This window comes from Meles meles, chromosome 1 (assembly GCF_922984935.1).
Source record: "Meles meles chromosome 1, mMelMel3.1 paternal haplotype, whole genome shotgun sequence".
NCBI classification, from domain to species: Eukaryota; Metazoa; Chordata; class Mammalia; order Carnivora; family Mustelidae; genus Meles; species Meles meles.
In genome coordinates, this window is record NC_060066.1 from 34,162,351 (window position 1) to 34,183,143 (window position 20,793).

Genomic DNA, 20,793 nt, shown 5'->3' on the forward strand with positions numbered 1-20,793 from the left:
TCAGGCCATGGTAAGTTGCTTTTTTCCATCACCCCCTTTTGAAATCATTGTAGATGAAGTCACTGATGACACCTCACTTTCCAAATTTAATGGGCATTTTTCAGTTATTATTTTTCCTGTTGAAAAATAATTTCTTCCTGCTTTAACCTCTATTTTGATAGCTCTATTCTCACTTTTCCTTTTCCAGGTTTCTTCCTTTATCTATCACTTAAATATTTATGTTTCCCTGAATGGAGAAAAAGTCCTTGGCCTTCATTTCACAGGTTGTTTCTCCAACTGATTTCACTTTTCTTTTTGTAGCTACTTACTGTTATCAGTGAATTTACTCTCAAATTACTTTATATAGCTCAAACTTCTTTAAGATTTAAAATTATTGATTTTACTCCTTCCTGGAGGTTTCTTCTTAAGTCTCTCAGTAATTCCAGAACTGAACCTGTCTCTCACAGAAACTAATTTCTCTCTGAACATCCCTCCCCCTCACCTCTGTTAAGGTGCCATACGCATCCAGTTACCTAAACTATGAGACTCATTGTGTTTCTTGACTCTTTGCTCCCCATCAACATCCAAATGCTATTATTTACCATGTATTATTGATTTCAATTGATTAAATCTCTGGTCTTCTTTCTATCTCTCTATCCATTACCTTACTTAGTTCAGGCCCTCAAAGAGTTTTCTGCTGACCAAGACCAAGACAGCTAATATCTTTATGAATGTTTTCCTTTCCCACACACTTTTCTCTCAAATCAACCATCCATAAAGTCTCTAGAGTAATTAGTCTAGAATGAATAAATATATTATAACCATGTCCTAATTAAAACTCTTTGAAGTACCTCTATCACTTAGTCCTAGATTCTAACTCCTTAACAGAACATACAAGATTATCCATAACTGGAACCAACTCTTATCATCCCAGATTCATTTCTTGCTATTCCCTTGTGCCTTGTGGATAATGCTCCAATTGCACTAAAACATGGTACTTACTACTTTAGTGACTTTGCTCATAGATTTCTTTAGAATTCCACTGACATCCTATCTTAGCTCTATATAAATCTAAATAATTCCAATTCCTCTTTTAAGATACAGCCTATTTGTCTTCATGACATCTTTACATGAAAATCAACCATCATGCTGATTTCTCAGTATGCTGTGTATAGTTTTAAGTTGAGATAAATACTAGGGGAAAAAATGTAAGGTATGAGGGTAAATTTTTAAAAATAAAATGTATATTTCATAAAATAAAGGCTATATCTTAATAGAGGGATATTAATAAAAGGTAACATGATATCTATTCTAAATATGTTTGTTTAAATTGCTGACTGTGTTTAAAAATACACAGTGACTCAGATTTGTACTGGTTAGCATAACCTGGTCAGAAGAAAAAGAGTTTTGATTCCTAATATTAGTTGATATTTGTCTCCTGAAATAGTATAAAAAGTTTAGCAACCATTATTTAAGCCTCTATTCATCTGTTCCAAAGAGATAGCACTCATAATTTTTCATTTTATAATGTTCACATAGAGATTGGTGGTTCTGATTCTTCATGGACTGGGGATGCCATGTTTAATTTACTCCATTCATTCCATTCAAAAAATTTCAGATTTCATATAGTGTAGTGTAGCTGCACTATAGTTCACTTGGAGCTATTAACGTATATTTATCCCCAGAAGGGGAATTCCCAGACCATGACAGTAAATGTCACCTTGAAATCTGGGCTGGGAAACTGGACACTTAGAGAGTTGGCACCACTTTCTTTTCTTTCTTTATTTCTCTTTCTTCTTTTTCTCCCTCTTTCCTCTTTTCCCTCCCTCCTTCCTTCCTTTCTTTCTTTCACAACTCTCAATAAAGAGGTAACTCTTCCTTTAAGTGCTCAGCTGAGTTGGGGGGAGTTTGGAAGATTTAGTTCAGAACAATCCTGCAAGAGAAAGAGATTGATCCAGATTTGAACTCTGTCAAATAGGTCAAAGAAGAACAGTGCAGTAAGGGAACTGGGGATATTTCTAAGAATGGACTCAACCTCTGGATACATAAGGAAGTAAAGTGGAGACTAGCAGGGAAAGGAAAAGGGGTCAAGAGCATGGAGTTCTCTTTTGAGATACAAGAGCTACGGAGGTAAAAGTAACTCGGTGAAAAAATAATGTGTATTTATTTTATATTTATTTATATAAATATAATTTATATAAATACTTATGTATCTATATTATGTGTAGTTCTGGTCCAAGAGGGAAGTGTTCAAATTAAGATTTTAGAGGTGAGACAAACCATAAATGACTCTTAATCTCACAAAACAAACTGGGGGTTGCTGGGGGGAGATGGGATTGGGAGAGGGGGAGGGGGCTATGGACATTGGGGAGGGGAGGTGAACCATAAGAGACTATGGACTCTGAAAAACAACCTGAGGGTTTTGAAGGGTCAGAGGTGGGAAGTTGGGGGAAAAGGTGGTGGGTGATAGGGAGGGCACGTTTTGCATGGAGCACTGGGTGTTGTGCAAAAACAATGAATACTGTTACGCTGAAAAAAATAAATAAAATAAAAGATTTTAGAGGTGTAATAATTTCAAATAATGATAAGATTCAGATATGGCCATGGCAGTGACGGACCAAAGTAGAACTGGGGGATAAACTTTACTACCTCCACTTTGAGACAGCCAGGGAAGTGAGTGACTGCTTGAATAGGTCATCCAGGTGAACACTAACATTACTCTGGTTGATGGCAGAATTCTTAAAAGTTAGGCTAAAGCCAGGTGCTAAAATCTTCAGTGAATAAAATAGTATAAACAAGAGGTCACCAGATGATCTCAGCACGGAAGGGCTGTGCTCAGTTGCATTACATACAAAGGTACAGGGGTTAAATTAAAGACAAGACACCTAGAACATTATGGTAATAAACGTAGGAGAATGGATACCTGATTATACCCTCAATAATCCTAGAATCTCATAGTGGATTGAGATGAGGGTCAGAAAGACTGAGTACCTCAAAAAGTTACCAGAGTGAAAACAAATGACAAAGTCACTTTTCAAAAAGCAAAGGAAGGGGACGTTAAACTGAAAATCAGTATTATGTTAACTACTTCTGTGAAAGAGGCATATGGATTCAATAGGCAAAGATTCTACAGATAGATGCAGTAAGTAAAATCATATAATCTGGCTTTCGGTTTGGGTAATAGACTCATGGGTGTCATTTCATCATTATGCTTTGGAATGTGCACACATTCTTCTTGGTATATCAAACTGATAATGACAAAGGATAGTATTTTTTAAAAGCAACTAAAGAATTCCATTCTTACAAAATCCACCCAGTTTGTCTGGGAGTAGGTACACAGTAGTCTCACATACTGGATTTCGGTAATTGATGGCAAATCTTATAGTAAGACACTTGATTACTTGCCATCTAAAACTGATTTCCTTAACTGAGTTTTACTTTAACATAAACATTAATGATATTGTGTTTCCTGACCACAAAATAAATCATAGCATAAAAGGCAATTCAGAAATATAATCTTGCAAAATAGGCCGGCTAGGCTAGGGTTCAGAATTTGAATAAGTACATGAAATTGATAATCAACCTAGAGCTGATTAAGAAGTGATTCTAGCATGTTGGCTCATTGAAAAAATAAATATGAAGCAATCTACTTATTGTAACTAAGATGAGTAGAAAATTAAAAAAACTAATGTCCCCAGGGGTATATATGTTTATTAAAAAAAAAAAAAATTGGAAGGGGAGGCGAACCATAAGAGACTATGAACTCTGGAAAACAACCTGAGGGTTTTGAAGGGTCAGGGGTGGGAGGTTGGGGGAACAGGTGGTGGGTAATGGGGAGGGCACGTTTTGCATGGAGCACTGGGTGTTGTGCAAAAACAATGAATACTGTTACGCTAAAAAAATAAATAAAATGGGAAAAAAAAAACTAATGTGGTGCAAGATTTTAACTTACATTTAAATGAAGATACACCAGCATAATTAGAATAAGCCTGTAATCAGTAATGTCTCATTCATGTCACCCACTTTAGGAAAGGTCTTGATCAATTATAGGGACGGTTACAGAACTACTTCCTTACATTTTTGTAATGTAATTGTATAATTGCTGCAAACCCAAATTAGAATGTAATATACAGCAAAAGTAAAAACAAAAAAAGAATTATTTAGTATTAAAACAAAATAACAGAAAAGAGACTGAGAAGATGCAAAAGACAATAAAATACAGCAATAATCACTACCTATAATAAACTGGAAGGCACTAAATTTCAATTACATTTACTTAAAGACATCACAAAACTTCCATCATCAGCAATCTATTGTTGGTATTATCTCTCATGTTTCCTTCTACGTTTATCTACATGAATTTGATCCTTAGGAATTTACCCATTAGTTTCAATTATTTTTTAAACTCTTTTATTAGTAACTCTTAATGAATTAAATGAATAGCACAAAAGTGGTCACACATAACCCAGATCACTCTGAAACAACTGAGTACAGCATTTAATTCTTTATCTATACTTCCCGAACCCACTACCACATTATCCCTGCCATTTACTTCTCTGCCTACAGAGCCTCAGAGTATCACAGAACTGATTCAGATCCCTAAAGCTACATAAAGCCTAGAGAAACTGAAAACTTTTAGAGAAATTGTTTCCTTTCTCTTTCTAGTTCATCCTTCTTTCTGTTAAATGCCAAGTAACTGACACTTCCCTTCAATATAAGGAGAATGATGGTAAAGTAGATATCAACAAGGATTTTCCCACAGACCCAACGTTCTCCATGGATCATCTATGACCAATTGAGTACATCCCCCTTTGACAAGGTAAACTATAAACTGATCAGTTCAACCTAAGCACTTTCAGGACTGACTCCCTCAACGGTGGGGGCGGAGGGGGAGGTGGGGAAGCAGATTGTCAAGATATGTAAAAACCAGTGCTGTCTAAATACATAATTATGAAGGTGATCAGTCAAAGGCAATTCATTTTTTAAAATACTGTTATTCTATCCTTCTAGGTAATCAAGGGTTAACCGTAAAGCCTGGTGAACTAAATTTTTAGAGTCAACAGAGATGATTCTAGCTCATTAAAGGGAAGCTAAGTTTTTGACATCTTATTACAATTAAAGTCCTTACATATGCTTTATTTTCTATTATTTTATATAGTAAGGATAATATTTCTATATTTCATGAATAATCATATATGTCTATATCAAAAGCAGAAAAAGAAGTGAATTATATCATATTGTTAGACAGGCACATGCAATTCTACAAACAGACTTAATTGTAAGAAAAATATACCTGCCATCCCTGTGATGATGTTCAATGTTCTGACTGTATCTGGAGCGAGGTAGAGTAAGAAAATGACTGCAAGCATGGCAGAAACAAGAATATAAATGAGACTCGGGAAAGAAATGAAAAGGTATAGTTTAATTTTAAAAAGTGAAATTCAAAAAAGATAAGCAGATAGTAAGCAAAGCAAATGAAAATTGTTACTAGAAAGCTTGCTCTTTCCTCCCAATGCCCATTATAACATGGCAGGGTTAAAGGTTAATATAGTCCAAGTATTCCAAAATAAACACAACAAAAACATAGCAAATCAAGATTTAAACAAATCATATTAAAATAAAATCTTATCAGTTATCACTCAAACATCTCTAGCACCATCTACAAAATGTTATACAATACAGAGTTGTTTTCCCTTTTGAGGAGGAAAGATGGGAAGAGAAAAATAATAAAATAACAAGAAAGTTTAAGAAGAAAATAATTAAAGAGGTAATTTCTAATACACACTGAGGAGATTTTACAAGGTAATTATTTCTTCTTTGATCATGAATAAGTAAAAATTATTAAAGGGCTTAAAATTCCATTTAGTAAGGAATAAACTGTCTTGAATGATTATTTGGTTATTACTTTTATTTATTAGGTTCATTGGATGCTATCCATTTTTCCATCCACTCTGTTTAGTACATGATTATTACCTACTGCGGCCTGTGCTACACGTCACGCCTCATAACTATCACGAGCCATCAAAGCAGCACGCTGACCTTTTCATCCCCCCCTAGTGGCTCCTCGTCTTCCCACAGCACTAGCTTAAACTTTTCTGTTTCCTTAAAACCTTTCATGCCAACACACTTAATTTTGGCAGATGATCATGACGTCTCAGTTTTAAAAAAAGGAAACCAATTTTGAATTCTCTCAACTGTCACATTTCTCCCACTAAATACAGAGTACCTATACTTATATCTTCACTTGTCATTTTCTTTTGCGCCAAAGGAAGAAAACTCCTCTACTTGTAATCCTAATTTTCCACATGACCTTCCTTCCTTATTATCTCATGCCTTCCATTCCTGAATGGCACTTAATCCTAAAAATAAACCCTTCACTAACCTCGCCTTCCTCTCAAGCCCTTGCCTGTCTCTGACTTTCCTTTCATCGCACAACATCTTAGCCATATCTACAATTCTTGCCACCACTTCCTCACTTCTCATTTAAGCTTGAAGCTCGCTGTATATAATGTGACTTTCAGCCTCTACCATTTTCTGGAAGCTAGCCTGTGAATGCTACCTGTGAAATCCTGAAAAGTCCTTTAACTTCTTGATCTTCATCATATTATCATTCTCTATGGAGTTACACATTGATTTTCAACCTCTGTTTCTTGACACTCTCTCTTCTCTTGGTTTTTGAAGCATGATTCTCTCAAGCTATTAATAATAGTATTTACATAATGCTTAATAAGGTGAGGAGTACTCCATTAAAGGTTTGTCTACTTTATCTCATTTATTTCTCATAACAACTCTTTGAGGTAAGTTCTAGTATTGCCACGGACAGAAAAACTGAGGCTGTGAGGGCCATGTAGGGAGTAGTTGGACTGGGTTTCAAACTCAGGGCTTCCTTAATCCAAAATCCAGGCTCTTAACATTGACACATACAGCCTGGTTCCCCATCCATCTAACTGCTTCTTTACCCATTTCATTTACTGGAGTCTCTTTCTCTTTATTCCTTTAAAGGCAGTGGTTTCCCAGGATGGGTTCTTCAAACTTCTTTATATTCCAACACATTCTTTCTGGATTATATCATTTCCTTTATAGTGTGAACTCTCACTTTGTTAAGCTTTCATTTTTCCTTTGGGTTTCACAGCACATTTCCAGCTGCTTCCTGGGCTCTCCACATGGCTGCCTGACTGTCGTGTAGACACTTCATAAAAACACATGTTAATTTTGAGGTTTGAGCAAAACACTTGCCTATTTGGACACCTGGTGCTGCATTTGTGAAAAGAGGGGGCTGGAGCAAGTAGTTTCAAATTTTCTTTTTGATCAGAAGACCACTGTTTTTGGGGAACAAATTTTTAGGTAAAGCCAATCATTAGGAATCCAATAAAATCAGAATGACTCTAGCTAAAGAGGGAGTGAGAAGACGAGTCCCTATCCATCTAGCGTCGTCCTTACACACCACAGCAGTCCCTCAAGTTCCTCTTCAGAATCAAGGACTCCATGATCTCTAAAAGACCCTCTAGTTTCAAATATAATTCTTTAACCCTCCTTTGAAAGTTAATATAATGCTGTAGCTATTCCTCTTTGTGTAATCCCAGTTTTAACTAAAGATTGAAATATTTACTTAATGAGCCAAGTTTTAAGTCTCATAATTTAATTCCTCCATTTTCCACCTTTAATTGATTTATACCCCTTGCTAGTTCTGTTGCTTAAATAACTCAGGTTTATCTCTTCTTTTCCTTTTCTCCTGCTACTACCTTCAGTCAGATTTACCATGTCTACTGAAATAACCTATTGTCTCCCCTCCTTCTGATCCCTTTCCTGATCCAATCCACTCTCCACACTGTCTACAAGTGAGACAATTACAAATTATGCTTTTGATCATGCAGGTACTTTGCTTAAAACCCTTAATTGGTTTCACAGATCAAAAACAAGTACATATTCCTTAAAACGGCATACAAATTAAGTTCTAAACTACTTCAATCTTCATATCCAATTACTTCCCATCCCCCATATTACAACTTTCTTTGTGGGTACGCCAGACCACCTAAGATTCTATAAATATACCTCATACTTTCCTGACTCTGAGACTGTTCATGCTTATCACTCTGCCAAGAACGCCATTATCTTCCCTTTGTCTCCACTTTATTGCCTTTGAAAATTCTTCTTAACCTCTAAAGTCCAACTTCCCTTTGAAGCTTTTTTTCAAATACTCAAGCAAGTAATTTCTCTCCAATCTATTCCAATAATATTATGCTTGGGCCTGACAGGCTTCCATGCTTTATAATTAGTTGATATATTATAGGATTAGTAGGTATCTATGAGTTGGTATAATTAGTTGGATCATCTGTTTGTTTAGGATAATGTCTATTTTGAATGTCTATTTTAAATCTTCATGCAGACACTCTCAATAAATACATTTTGGATTGAACTAAAAAGTAAAAACAGAATTATACTATTTTCCTGGTAAGCCTACCCTCCAAAGAGAGCAATGGTTCACATAATCACAGAAACTTCTAGAAATGTAAACAGAACATTACAAACCTATGTAGTAATAAAATAAAAACTAAAACAGTATTTAAAAAAAGACATTCCTGGCATTACAAAGAGTAGGAGTAATACCCAACAATTATGATGTTAGGATTTATTGCACAGAACAAATAGATCTTCTCTGAAAATTACTTGAGCAATAAAAATACGTAAACTTCAAAACTTATTAAAAGTTTCAAATTCACAGAACATATATGTCATCATCAATTTCTAATTTTTCCTTGAGGTGTCTTATAGTTCATTTTGTCTCTATAAAGACAAAGAAAACATTAAGCAAGGATCAACTTTATCAAACATCAGTTTGTTTTATTTCCCTTTTTATGACAAGTTAATTTGGCCCAAGGGGTGCTCACATTTAATGTTATTTCTGGGTGTGTCCGTGAGGGGCTTCAGCGTGGTATTAGCATTTGAATCAGTGGACTCAATAGATTGCCTCCTCAATCTGTGTGAGCATCATAGAATCTGATGAGAAGCTCAACAGAACATAGGTAGGACAAAGGATGAATTCCTCCCTTTTCCTGCCTCACTTTAGAGCTGGACATCTCTTATCTCTCTGGCCTTCCAACTGGAATTCATGACACTGGCCACCTTGGTTCTCAAGCCTTCAGACTTGGATTGAATTATGCCATCATTTCATGGGCTCCAGCTTGCACAGAGCATAGTTGGCCCTTTTGACCTCAATAATTATGTGAGTCAAATCCTTACTGTCTGTAGTCATGTTATACATCTTAATCCAATCTGGTCATGATCCCCCTTGAGATTCTGTTGAAAACTATCAAAATACATCGATGAAAATATTACATAAAATTAACCATTGTTTTGGTAGTAAAATCCACCTAAGAGCCAGAGATGCACCCAAGGTCCTCTGCCACATCCACTTGGTACAACATAAAAACATTTCATTTACTCTTCTCAATTAAATCATTCTTGCTTTTCTTCCAAAATCAATGGAATTATAAAACCTAAGCAAACCATACTGTCATGAATACACATCATGACTTAAAAAGTTAGGTTAAAAATTGCAATTGATCCAAACTCTTTGAAAGTTTTAAAAAATTGAGCAGAGAAGTAATTCATTATAAAAGAAAAAAAAAACTAAAAAAATTACTAAATTTTAAAAAGTGAAAAAAAAGTTACAGATTCAAAAATAATAATGACAAATTTCACTATTCAAATAATTGAAATGGAATACTGATCTAATTTCTAGACACACTTTTATTCTTATTAAGAAATGTAATCTTTAAAGATAGAAAAAAAATTGTATTTATAATGAATTATCCTTCCATTCTATCAGATGAGCCTGAATGCCCCCTTTCAGAAACCACCAAACAAAAAGGACTACAAAAGGAAGAAATATAATAACTCATCTTTAAATAACCTATAGTTTTTGTAAACAAAGTTTCCAACAATCTCAACTTACTGCAAAACTTTATGCTCTGTGTCTTTAGTATTGTTAATGTTTTGCTACTTTATGGTTCCTAAAATATACTCAGTATGATTTAACTATGTTAAAACATACTCCTGAAATATAATAAAATGTATTATTTTTGTAAAGTGAATTTTCTTTTTTGCATTTACCTTCTCTGTATTTTCAAACTTTCAGAGATGTGTTCCCCTCATAGTTGATAACTAAAAGGACCAAGAAGACTAAATAGTTATGGGTAATTTTGACACTTTCTCATAGCTGGTTGGCTGATAAAAGTAAGAAATAGGCATAAGTGTGTGAGGTATCCTAGAGATTCATATGACATTTTTCTTTTTAGAATATAAATGTATTAACTGAATGCGCAAAAGAAAAAAGCTTATGAAGTAATGTATCTTAGGCCAGTGTTAATTGTATTTTTTATTATGCTAATGGTATACTGCATAGAATTAAATGTACCCAATATATTTTGGCATCCAGGATAGACATAAAAATGACTACTGTATGGTACCTCTGACATGTTACAGAAATATTATCTTATCTAATTCTTATTCTATTCTTATTCTAATAGCATTCTTATTCTAATTCTTAATCTTCTTATCTTATTCTAATAGTAAATTCTTATTCTTATTCTAATTCTAATTCTAATAGTAAATTAATTCATGTAAACAAATAAGCTCTTGAAATAGTTTCTAAAACCAAAGCCACATAGGTTGCCCCGGAAAAACTATGTTCCCAGTTGTAGTTACCAGGATTTACCAGAGACACAATAATCCAAAAAGTATGGGGGATGGAGAGGAAGATGAATGATGTCTGTTATAATTCATCATTTTAGCTAATAACCCTGCATCCAAGTTTCTGAATTACTTGTAAAAAATCTATTTTCTTTTCAAAATAGAATAGGATTTTGGGGCACCCGGGTGGCTCAGTTGGTTAAGCAACTGGCTTGTCTCAGGTCATGATCCCGGAGTCTTGGGATCATGCGTCTGCTTCTTCCTTTGAATCTCTCCCCTCTCACACTCTGTCACTTTCGCTCAAATAAATAAATAAAATCTGGGGCACCTGGGTGGCTCAGTGGGTTAAGCCTCTGCCTTCGGCTCAGGTCATGGTCCCAGGGTCCTGGGATCAAGCCTTGCATCAGGCTCTCTGCTCAGCGGGGAGCCTGCTTCCCTCTCTTTCTGCCTGCCTTTCTCCCTACTTGTGATCTCTGTCTGTCAAATAAATAAATAGATAAATAAATCTTTACCAAATAAATAAAATCTTAAAAATAACACAGAATAGGATTTTGACTATGATAACAGAGTGAGATGTGCAGAGATATAAATATCCAATCAAGTTTATATATATATATATATATATATATATATATATATATATTTCCTTCCCACCCCCACCCCGAAAGAGAGAGAAAGCACATAAGCAAGGGGAGGCCAGAGGAAGAGGGAGAAGCAAGCTTCCCACTGAGCAGGGAACCCAATGCAGGGCTGGATCCCAGGACCCTGGGACCTTGACCTGAGCCAAAGGCTGCTGCTTAACTGAGCTGCCCAGGCACCCAATATATAATTCTTTTTAACATTACCTATAAGAAAAGGATATGAACACTATTATCTCCTTCTTATACCACTTATGTTTAACTAGGCACTATACATTGATGTGAAATAGCATCATTTCTCACCCAATGCAGCCAATGTAAAAGCCATTATCTTCATACACTACTTTCCAATATGTCCCAAGTCCTTCATTCTTCACACTGGGTCTTTCTGATATATGTGTGTTCTGCCTCTGTACTTATGCTCTTGTTCTTGCCTAAATAAGCTTTTTTTCAAGGTCTAACTCATGTTCTATACTCTCTACAAAGCTTTTTAAAAAGTACCTGTATTAACTGATTTCTCGTTTTTCTGTTTAGTTAATAAGTACATTAAGATGTGCTTGTTACTTGCAAGCCACAAGATCCTTTAAAATGTCAAGGATAAGGCACATTTTCTGAGTATGTACTATGCAACTTGAGGTGCTGTGTTATTTAATCTACACAACAACCCTATAAAGTTGGTACTAATGTTCTAATTTTATAGATAAGGAAATCAAATGTCAAAGACATTAATTTTCCCAAAGAACCATGGCCAGCAAGTATATTCAATAAAATACTCTTCTGGTCCAGTGCACCATTTATTGTTGACAAGAAAAGTTAATGCACCACTCAAAATGCCTAAATTTTACTATCTCCAAGGAAATTCTCTTTAAGGCTTTTTAATCAACAGTATTATTAATTGACTATATAAAACATTACTCATGAAAATTCACTGTGAGAGGTCTATTCTTACCTCCTAAAGAGTGCATAAAAATTACAGTTGTCTTCACGTGCATTCTAGTATTGAAAATCTTTTAGAACATTTAGAATATAAAGAATAAAACAGAAATTAAGAAAGCATTGTTTAATATTGTGATAGACTACCTAATATGGATACCATTGTACCTTTTTGATTTCTGATCCCTCATGTTAATAAGTAATGTTTACATAGATAACTCATAAATAACATTAGAAATAGTTTTATAGTCCTAGTTAAAAGAAATTCTATTTTAGTCATTTAAAAAAAACTTAAGACAGCTCACAATTAGGAGTAATTATGATTTGGTAATCTATAGCACTCTAAAAAAGTGATGAAACCCCAGAGGTCAAATTCCTCCAAAACTTCTGAATTACTTGAACATTTTTGTCAAACTAAAAGATTCATAAAGTTGTAAAGTAAATAAGAAAAAATGTAATGACATATCAGTTATGACTACACTAGTTATGTACCAAAGATTTAAAAGCAAGTCTTTTATCATTAATGCTATGGCCAATGTCTTAAAATACTGATAAATTATTATGTGTTTGACATGACGGTGAGTATTTTTGTTTGTGAATATAATTCTAGAAGTTAATTTTATTCTATTCTTTACTGCAAAATTTAGACCATATTATTTTCAGAGAAAATATTAAGTCCATTTCTTATCTAAGGAAAAACTTTGTGAAAACTTGAAAGATTTAAAGCCATTTCAGACTTTTTTCTTTCATCACTGCCTTAACAAACTTTCAAAGAATAAGGACTTTATGAATCGCTATATAAATAATTTCCAGAGATGATCAAAATTTATTAGAATTCTATAATGTAATAAAAGTATTCATTCAACCACCCTAATATGACTTTTTCCAACTCCTGATCATGCCCATACGGTTCATCTTCCTTTCACTAGTATCTACTTGATGTAAATTGATTTCTATAGATACCACACCTATAATTACCCTTAAAGACACAGGTCACTGTGAAAAAGTTAAGCAAATAAAAAAATAAAATACCACATTAACTTTCATTTAACAATTAATAAAGATATTAATTTAATAACTTCCTATTTCTTCTTAGATCTCAGACACAAAAGCTAATACTTGTTTGACACTATTGAAGATTAGGATAGATGTTCCCTATCTTTTCTTTTGGAAAAGTATACTTAACACAATGAAATTATAAGCCCAAATTGAATATAATCCTAGATTTAGGTGAAAACAAATAAATTTATAAATATTGACAGTGATAAGTATTGGGAACTTCTCAAGTCAGTTGATTAAGATGTTCTAATTAAAATTGCTTTAGGTCCCATACAAAGAGACTTCTGCGTTCCCTTGTTATTTTATCATAATATTCTCTGAACAGTAAACTAAGCTTTCATTGCTAATCCTTATTTCAAGCCTATTTGACAGTATGGGGGAACTACCATAGCATTTTTCATTTTATGTAGAACCAAACCATGAATTCAAGGGTTAACCAATTTGTTTAACTTAAAAACAAATTAGCAGTAATTAATGTGATTAATGCACTGAAATATATGTTCTTTCCAGGTCTGTTATATTTAATGGAGAAAATTTGGAGAATTCCTCCAAATATAGCAATCAACAAGCATCTTAATTCTTTAAGATGCTTAAAAGGTATACTGAAAAGCCATGAGGAAAAACCTCTTCATGAGTCAGTTTTTGTGTCTGTTTCCTAAACAAACCAGACTTGTGTCAATACTTTTATATATAAAAAGTCACACTGGCTTCCCTGATGAATGCAGAAGACTTTAAATCTCTTGTCTTATGAAGTATATTTACATGTAATGATTGGTTATGATAACATGAAAATAATAACATGTCTATTTTCCTTATAATTATCCTTATAACCTCATGTGCAAACTCACTAGCTTAACTGGTTTGATTTAACAAAGGATCAAAACTGATGATTTTTTTTTAAAGTAAAGAAAAGGTTGTTCTTGCTTGTTTTATTTTTTTACACGGTGGTCCTGAGAACACATGTAGGCATTATTAAGGAAATGGGGTTAGAAGCTAAGATAACAAATATCCAAGTTCCAGATGAAAGTATTTTACGGTTATACCTTCTTCCTGAAGGCAGTGATTATAGTAAGATCTAACAGTATTTAATCCCATTTACCTGTCTCTATCTGGAGAATAATGGTCATCCATGACACGATGTCTATCCATTCGGCTAATTGTATTATAATGTCCAGCAGCAGAGCGTGTCCCTCGAAGCCCCTGTTCCACATTCCGACTGAAACAGCAAAACCCATTAAATGTATTAATAGACCATAATCATACAATACACTAAGAAATGAGGTTTATTAATAAAGAAAGTAGAAAAAGACAAAAAAATCACTCTAATGTCAAGTTCAAGTTTGCTGTTTTAATTAATTGCACCTTGGGCTAATGGGATACATTTCAACTGGAGGCTGACAGTGAAGTTAGGAGATTGCTGCTATAACAGAGATAAACATAAACGTGGTAGCAATGAGGATGAGATAAGGATTACCAAAATTATTAATGGATGATGCCCAGGTTTCTAACAGTGATTTTTTGACACAATACAGGAGGAAGAATAAATTTGTGTGGAGAAAATGAGCTCAGCATGTTGTGTATAGATAATATTGGAGTGACTTGTTTTAGGAAAATGATTATGATCTGTTTCTTAAAAATCTAAATTGAAGTCTTTATAAATGATCAATGATGAGTTTTTTTAAACTACCATTCTTGGCCTGAACTGTCAACTTACACACTTCTTTTTCATGATAGAATAAGCCTCTTTTGCTATTGTTTTCTGTTAGGCACAGCTAAATCTATTCTAAAACTTCGCCTATTTTTTTAGATGTGTTCAAATAGTCTTTCCCTGGTAAAAGTCAAGCATCCTTTTTTTTTTCTTTTTTTTTTTTAGTTTTTAAATTTAAATTCAATTAGCCAAGGTATAGTACATCACTGGTTTTTGATATAATGTTCAATGTCCTTTTTAAAAATAAGAAATGACCAGAGCTGAAGGCAGAGGCTTTAACCCACTGAGCCTGGGGCGCCTGGGTGGCTCAGTGGGTTAAAGCTTCTGCCTTCGGCTCCAGTCATGATCCCAGGGTCCTGGGATTGAGCCCCACGTTGGGATCCCTGCACAGCAGGGAACCTGCTCCCCCCCCCCCCACCTCTCTGCCTACTTCTGATCTGTCAAATAAATAAATAAATAAAATCTTAAAAAAAAAAAAAAGAAATGGCTTAATTTATTTAACTTAAAATCCAAAATCTAGTCCTTTCTTAAACTTTAAATTTCAGATTATAAATATTATTCTATTGATAGGTCTACCACATTTGAGCAATTACTTTTCAGGAAATTTTTAATAATTTTAGTCCCATTTACAAATTTAGTTAATCAATCATTTTAAACTTTTATGAACTTAATATATTATTATTTTTAAATTACTTCAGTTGTCTAAATTAAGTAACACTTTCTAGTACTTACATCCTTATACACTAAATAAAATTTATAAATGTAACAAACCTTAAGTTCTCTTAGATAGCCCAATACCATGTATAAAATTAGAACCATAAGGAAGAAATCGAAATCTAAAAATAAATCATTCATTCAATACAAGCATTCTAAAACTATCATACTAAGAGTTCAAATTTTCTTAAACTTTGCAAGTATATAAAATGAGTTCTATAAATATTTCTTGTTAGTAAATATATTATTTCCAAGGCTCTTACTCCTGTAAGCCTTTCTGTACTTAACTGGATTGATTAGAGTTTTCTAGGAGGCATAAGACCTAGAGCTGTAGATTTTCTAAGACATTCTTCCCCCAACCTGTGTTTCTTCTTTAATTCTTTGCATGATTGCTCCTGACTTTAAAACCCCCTCAGAAGTTTATTTCCCCCTATTCCTTAAAGCATTGGTAACTGTCATTCAAGAGTGTAGTTAGTTGGCTCTAATTAGATATGCTCAGTATTGATAAGCAACTGAAAATCTGGGTCTTCTTTATGATTTTGAACTCTCACATAAAAGACTACGTACATCAATCAAAGTTACAAAGTAGCCCATACTTCATATTACTCTCAATATTTAGGTTGTTGAAGAACGTATTTGTTTTTACCTTTAGAAATTATTGATGATTCTTTGTGATAAGTACGTTTTTAATATCATCCTACAAATAAAAAGTATATGGTTTCTTACCTTTGTGGAGGAGGGACACTGGGTGACCATGATCTAGTCCTTCCTATAACATCTACTCGGTGAGGAGACCCTGATGGTGAACAATGGTTTGATGACATTACTTGTTCTGGCACTGATAATGTGGAGCTTTGAAGATCTCGACCATTGTGTCGATAATCTAAAGGAGCAAAGATTAAGTGTACAATTATCTACCCACTAAGTCCTTCCGCATTTTGTACATTAGTGAAACAACTAAATGTTAGTGAAGTTGAAAGCCTCTGAATATATTAAATGTAAAGCATAAGGAATAAAACAAAATACCATCATATTTTGTAAACATTTACATTAAAAATAAATGACAAATTTTTAGATAGCTACTATGTCCAAGGCACTGTGCTAGTTAGGCTAAAACTTGTATATACAGTTAGTTATCTTTACTAAAAGAGACAAGTTTATTCCAAAAACATTTTCATCCCTTCAATAAACTAGAAGAGCTTTTAATTACTTTAAAACAATTATAAATATTCAAAATTATTAACTTCACAAAAATTCCTAAAAGTCTATGGTTATTTCTCTGAGAGAAACAATATTAGGAAGTATCCCGAATACCATCTGAAGTACCAATGTACACAGTTTTTCTTGTAGTGATCAACAGGGCTGAGATACAATAGATGCCCGAGACTAAAACCACAACAGTTTGGAGGAGGGAAACATCTCAATGATTTGACACACTTAGAAAATGTATTAGAAGTGAGAGAACTCAAAGGAATGTTAGAAAGCAATAGATTTTTTTTTTAAAGAAAGCAATAGATATTTGACTGATGGAGAGAAAAGTAGAAGGAATTCAAAATTAGTAGAAAAGCCACAATTCAGTGTGGGGCAGCAGTAGGGAAATAAACAGTAAAAGTAAGTTTGACCCAAGTTATGTATGTCTAAAACATCATGAGGCTTGTGATGGAAAAAACCTGAACATTTCTGGGCAGGAAGTGATATTATCCCCACTACCATTATCTTCATCATGATCACCATGGTTGTTATTGGACTTGTACTATGCGCCAGGAACTCTGCGAGGGACTGTACAAAGTGGTGCGCTACAACATTTGTTTCAGAAATAAGTCAGAAAAAGTACTGGTTCCTATGTGATTTTTTGCAACTTGTTCCCATTTTGCAGTATTATCTGAAATTAGGTTCCCAAGGAATTCAGCAAGAAAAAGATCTGCGTGCACGTGAATGATTGGAAGAGTGGTCTCAAGAGAAAGGAATTAGCAGAACAGGGCACGGTCAGAAACTAAGTAAGAATGTGAGGTCAGCTTGATTCCACTGGAGGCTCAGGAATGTGAACTGTACCAGAGTTCTCTGACTTTCCAGCAAGGGTTCTGGACTTTTGTACTTCAGTGTTAGCCAGTCATGACTGAAGATGGCCAGTGGGAAGGGGGTGGGATTATTTTCTGTTTGTCTAAAGCAGATTCTCTGGAAAATGGGGCAGCTGTGAGTTGTGAGCAGCCAACATTCATGGAGATGGGTAAACCAGCTGAACTAAAGAGGATATGGCTAGAGCACCAACACTGTCCACTCCATCTACCAAATAATAGCAGCTGAAAGCAAAGTACATTAACACAGCTGGAGGCAGAAAGCTAGAGAAATACAGAATTATATATGATGCTCATTCCTCCCCTGTTCTTCCTTTTGGCTCACTTTGGTCCAAAAAACTCCATCTTAGAAGTATTTCTTGCATGGGATCTTCCTGGTTTTATGAATATTTCTCTTGACACCATAACTTGGAGACTTAATCCTCCTTTCCATCTAGACATACTCCTTCCACCAAGATACCTTCATCTTATTTTTAAATTCCACATTTAACACTTTTTATTGCTTAAAAGTTAACATGACTTTTAAAATTGTGCTTGCACTTTCATTTTTAGTGTTTTAATTACAAAGCTACATGAGTTTTGAATGGTCTGATCTAACCTGTTTTCCCAGATGCCCTGTTGTTTTTAGTACATGACTTTGCAGAGCACAAGGTTTTTTCAGGAATCTATAAATGATGTGAAAGAACCAACTCTGCAATTCTGCAAAGATTATCCCCATTTTGGAGCACCTGGGTGGTTCAGTCTGTTAAGTATCTGCCTTCTGCTCAGTTCATGATCCCAGGGTCCTGGGACTGAGTCCCACATCAGTCTCCCTGCTCAGTAGGGACCCTGCTTCTCCCTCTGCCTGCTACTCCCCCTGTTTGTGTTCTCTCTCTCTGACAAATAACTAAAATCTTTAAAAAAATATTATCCCCATTTTATATTTCAGGAAACTGAAATTTACATTAGGAAATTTACTAAGAAATTTAAATTAAGTGTCAAGTATAGGGTCTGGGATTTAAAGCAAATTCTATCTCACTCCCGATGCTCTCACTGTGCTCTAAGACTACACTGATCTTTCATGATCAAAATAATAATTAAGGAAGATGAAGCTGACAGCAGGATACAATTCAACCTAAAGGTTAGAGAGATTGCAGCAAGATTAATTGCTCCTACAAAATGTAGAACAGATTGTCCAACAGAACTCTCTAAAATGATTAAAAATGTTCTCTATCAGCACTGTCCAATATGGTAGCCACTAGACACACATGACTACTGAGCCCCTGAAATCTGGCTAGTGTTAAGAACGAACTGAATTTTTAATGTATTTATTTTAAATCAATTTAAATATAAATAGCCACATATAGCTAGTGGTAAAATGTTGGAATATGACAACTGGTAGTGGGAACAGACTACATGGGAAAAAAATCAACCCGATCATTCATTCAACAAGTATTTGTGACTATTTGAGCATGTTATTCTATGAGCTACAGTGAGCAAAACAAAAAGCTTTGCCCTTGCGACCTTAAATTCCAGGTGGAATGATAGAAACAACAAAAATCCCAATAAAAAATTATACGATATGTTTGAAGGTGATTTAGTGTTAAAAGGGAACACAATACAGAGTAAAGGGAGACCAGAATGTCAGAATAGGGAAGCATTTTGCAATTTCATATAAGGTGGTCAGGCATAGACAGGACTCACTGAGAAGCTGGCATTTCAGAAAGACTTGAAAGAAGTCAGATGCTTTGCTATATGGATATAGAGAGAGGAGGGTTGCAAGACAAGTGCAAAGACCCCCAAATAGGAGCCAGTCTAACATGTTCACAACAGCAGGGAGAAGAGGGTGCTAGGAATGGAGCAATGGAAGAGATCAGAGACACTTGGAGGAAGGTGGAAAATCACGTGGAGCCTTGTGTTGCCTTGTAAAGATGTTTGGCACTTGATCTGAGTGATTTTTAGCTCATTAGAGGATTTTGAGCCCAAACTAAATATGACCTATCTTCTCTAAACAGGATCACTTCAGTTGCCATGCTGAGAATAGACTGAAAGAAGAAAGGCAGTACGTCAGGCAAGAGATGAACCAGGATGACAGCTACGGAGACACAGAAAATAATCAGATTCTGGGCATATTCTGAAGGTAGAGGCACTGGGACAATTTTGACCAAGATCTGATGTTGGACATAAGAGAAAGAGAAGGACAAGAACAAATCTAAAATTTTAATCAAGTAAAAGAATGGAGTTGTCATTGGAAAAGATCAGGAGTTCAGTTGTAGATGTGTTTAGTTAAAGATATCTGCTACATTTCCAAGCACAGATGTCTAGTGGGCAGTAGAAAATTAAAAAAATTAGCTACAAATAAGTGGTTTTGACTCGACATGTGTGAAGCTTAGCATACAGATGCTCTTTGAAGGATGGGACTTTGAAGAGATGTGATCACTGGTGTAGTGAATGTAGACAGCAAGTAAGTCCAACAAGGGAGTCTGGGGACGTTCTAATATGAACCAACAATTTGTGATCAGATACAAGAGCAAGGAAAGGGAAGAAATAAATGACTCTTAAACATTTGATTAGCCCACCAGGAAGTTAAAAGTATACTACAAATTGGTGCCTGGGTGGCTCAGTTAGTTAAGCGTCTGCCTTCAGCTCAGGTCACGATCGCAGGGTCCTGGGATGGAGCCCTGCATCGAGCTCCCTGCTGAGTGGGAAGCCTGCTTCTCTCTCTCTTTCTGCCCCTCCCCCTGCTTGTAAGGCGCGGGTGCATAAGCTCTCTGTCAAATGTTAAATGTCAGATCTTTGTGGTAAAAAAAAAGTATACTATACAGAGAGAAATTTAGAAAGTTTATCAGTTTGGAAAGGAGGAGATAATAGTATTCTCAGCCTCACAGGCAAACAGTTATACATGTGGAAAAGAATCTTGGAAAAGGCATTAGGACGGTCAGTAAAGTTTTGAGTAGCATTTACAAAAAGAGCATCGCTGAAATCCGAGGTAAGGGAATATATATAGAAAAAAGAG

General features: G+C 34.8%; 1 protein-coding gene across 33 annotated transcripts in view; it reads right to left on the reverse strand.

Moving 5' to 3' along the window:
- The window catches only part of RIMS2 (regulating synaptic membrane exocytosis 2), a 598,763-nt gene that overhangs the window by 212,158 nt on the left and 365,812 nt on the right, over positions 1–20,793 (reverse strand). For 27 of the 33 annotated variants that reach the window (XM_046014324.1, XM_046014271.1, XM_046014481.1 and 24 more), the window contains 3 exons: positions 16,450–16,606; positions 14,401–14,517; positions 5,273–5,338 (listed from right to left, as the gene is read on the reverse strand). The exons of 1 other annotated variant lie outside the window; for it this stretch is intronic. In XM_046014324.1, coding sequence (XP_045870280.1) covers positions 5,273–5,338; positions 14,401–14,517; positions 16,450–16,606 — 340 coding nt within the window. The remainder of the gene's footprint in view (positions 1–5,272; positions 5,339–14,400; positions 14,518–16,449; positions 16,607–20,793) is intronic. 5 more of the 33 variants (XM_046014350.1, XM_046014292.1, XM_046014302.1 and 2 more) reach the window with 1 other exon arrangement.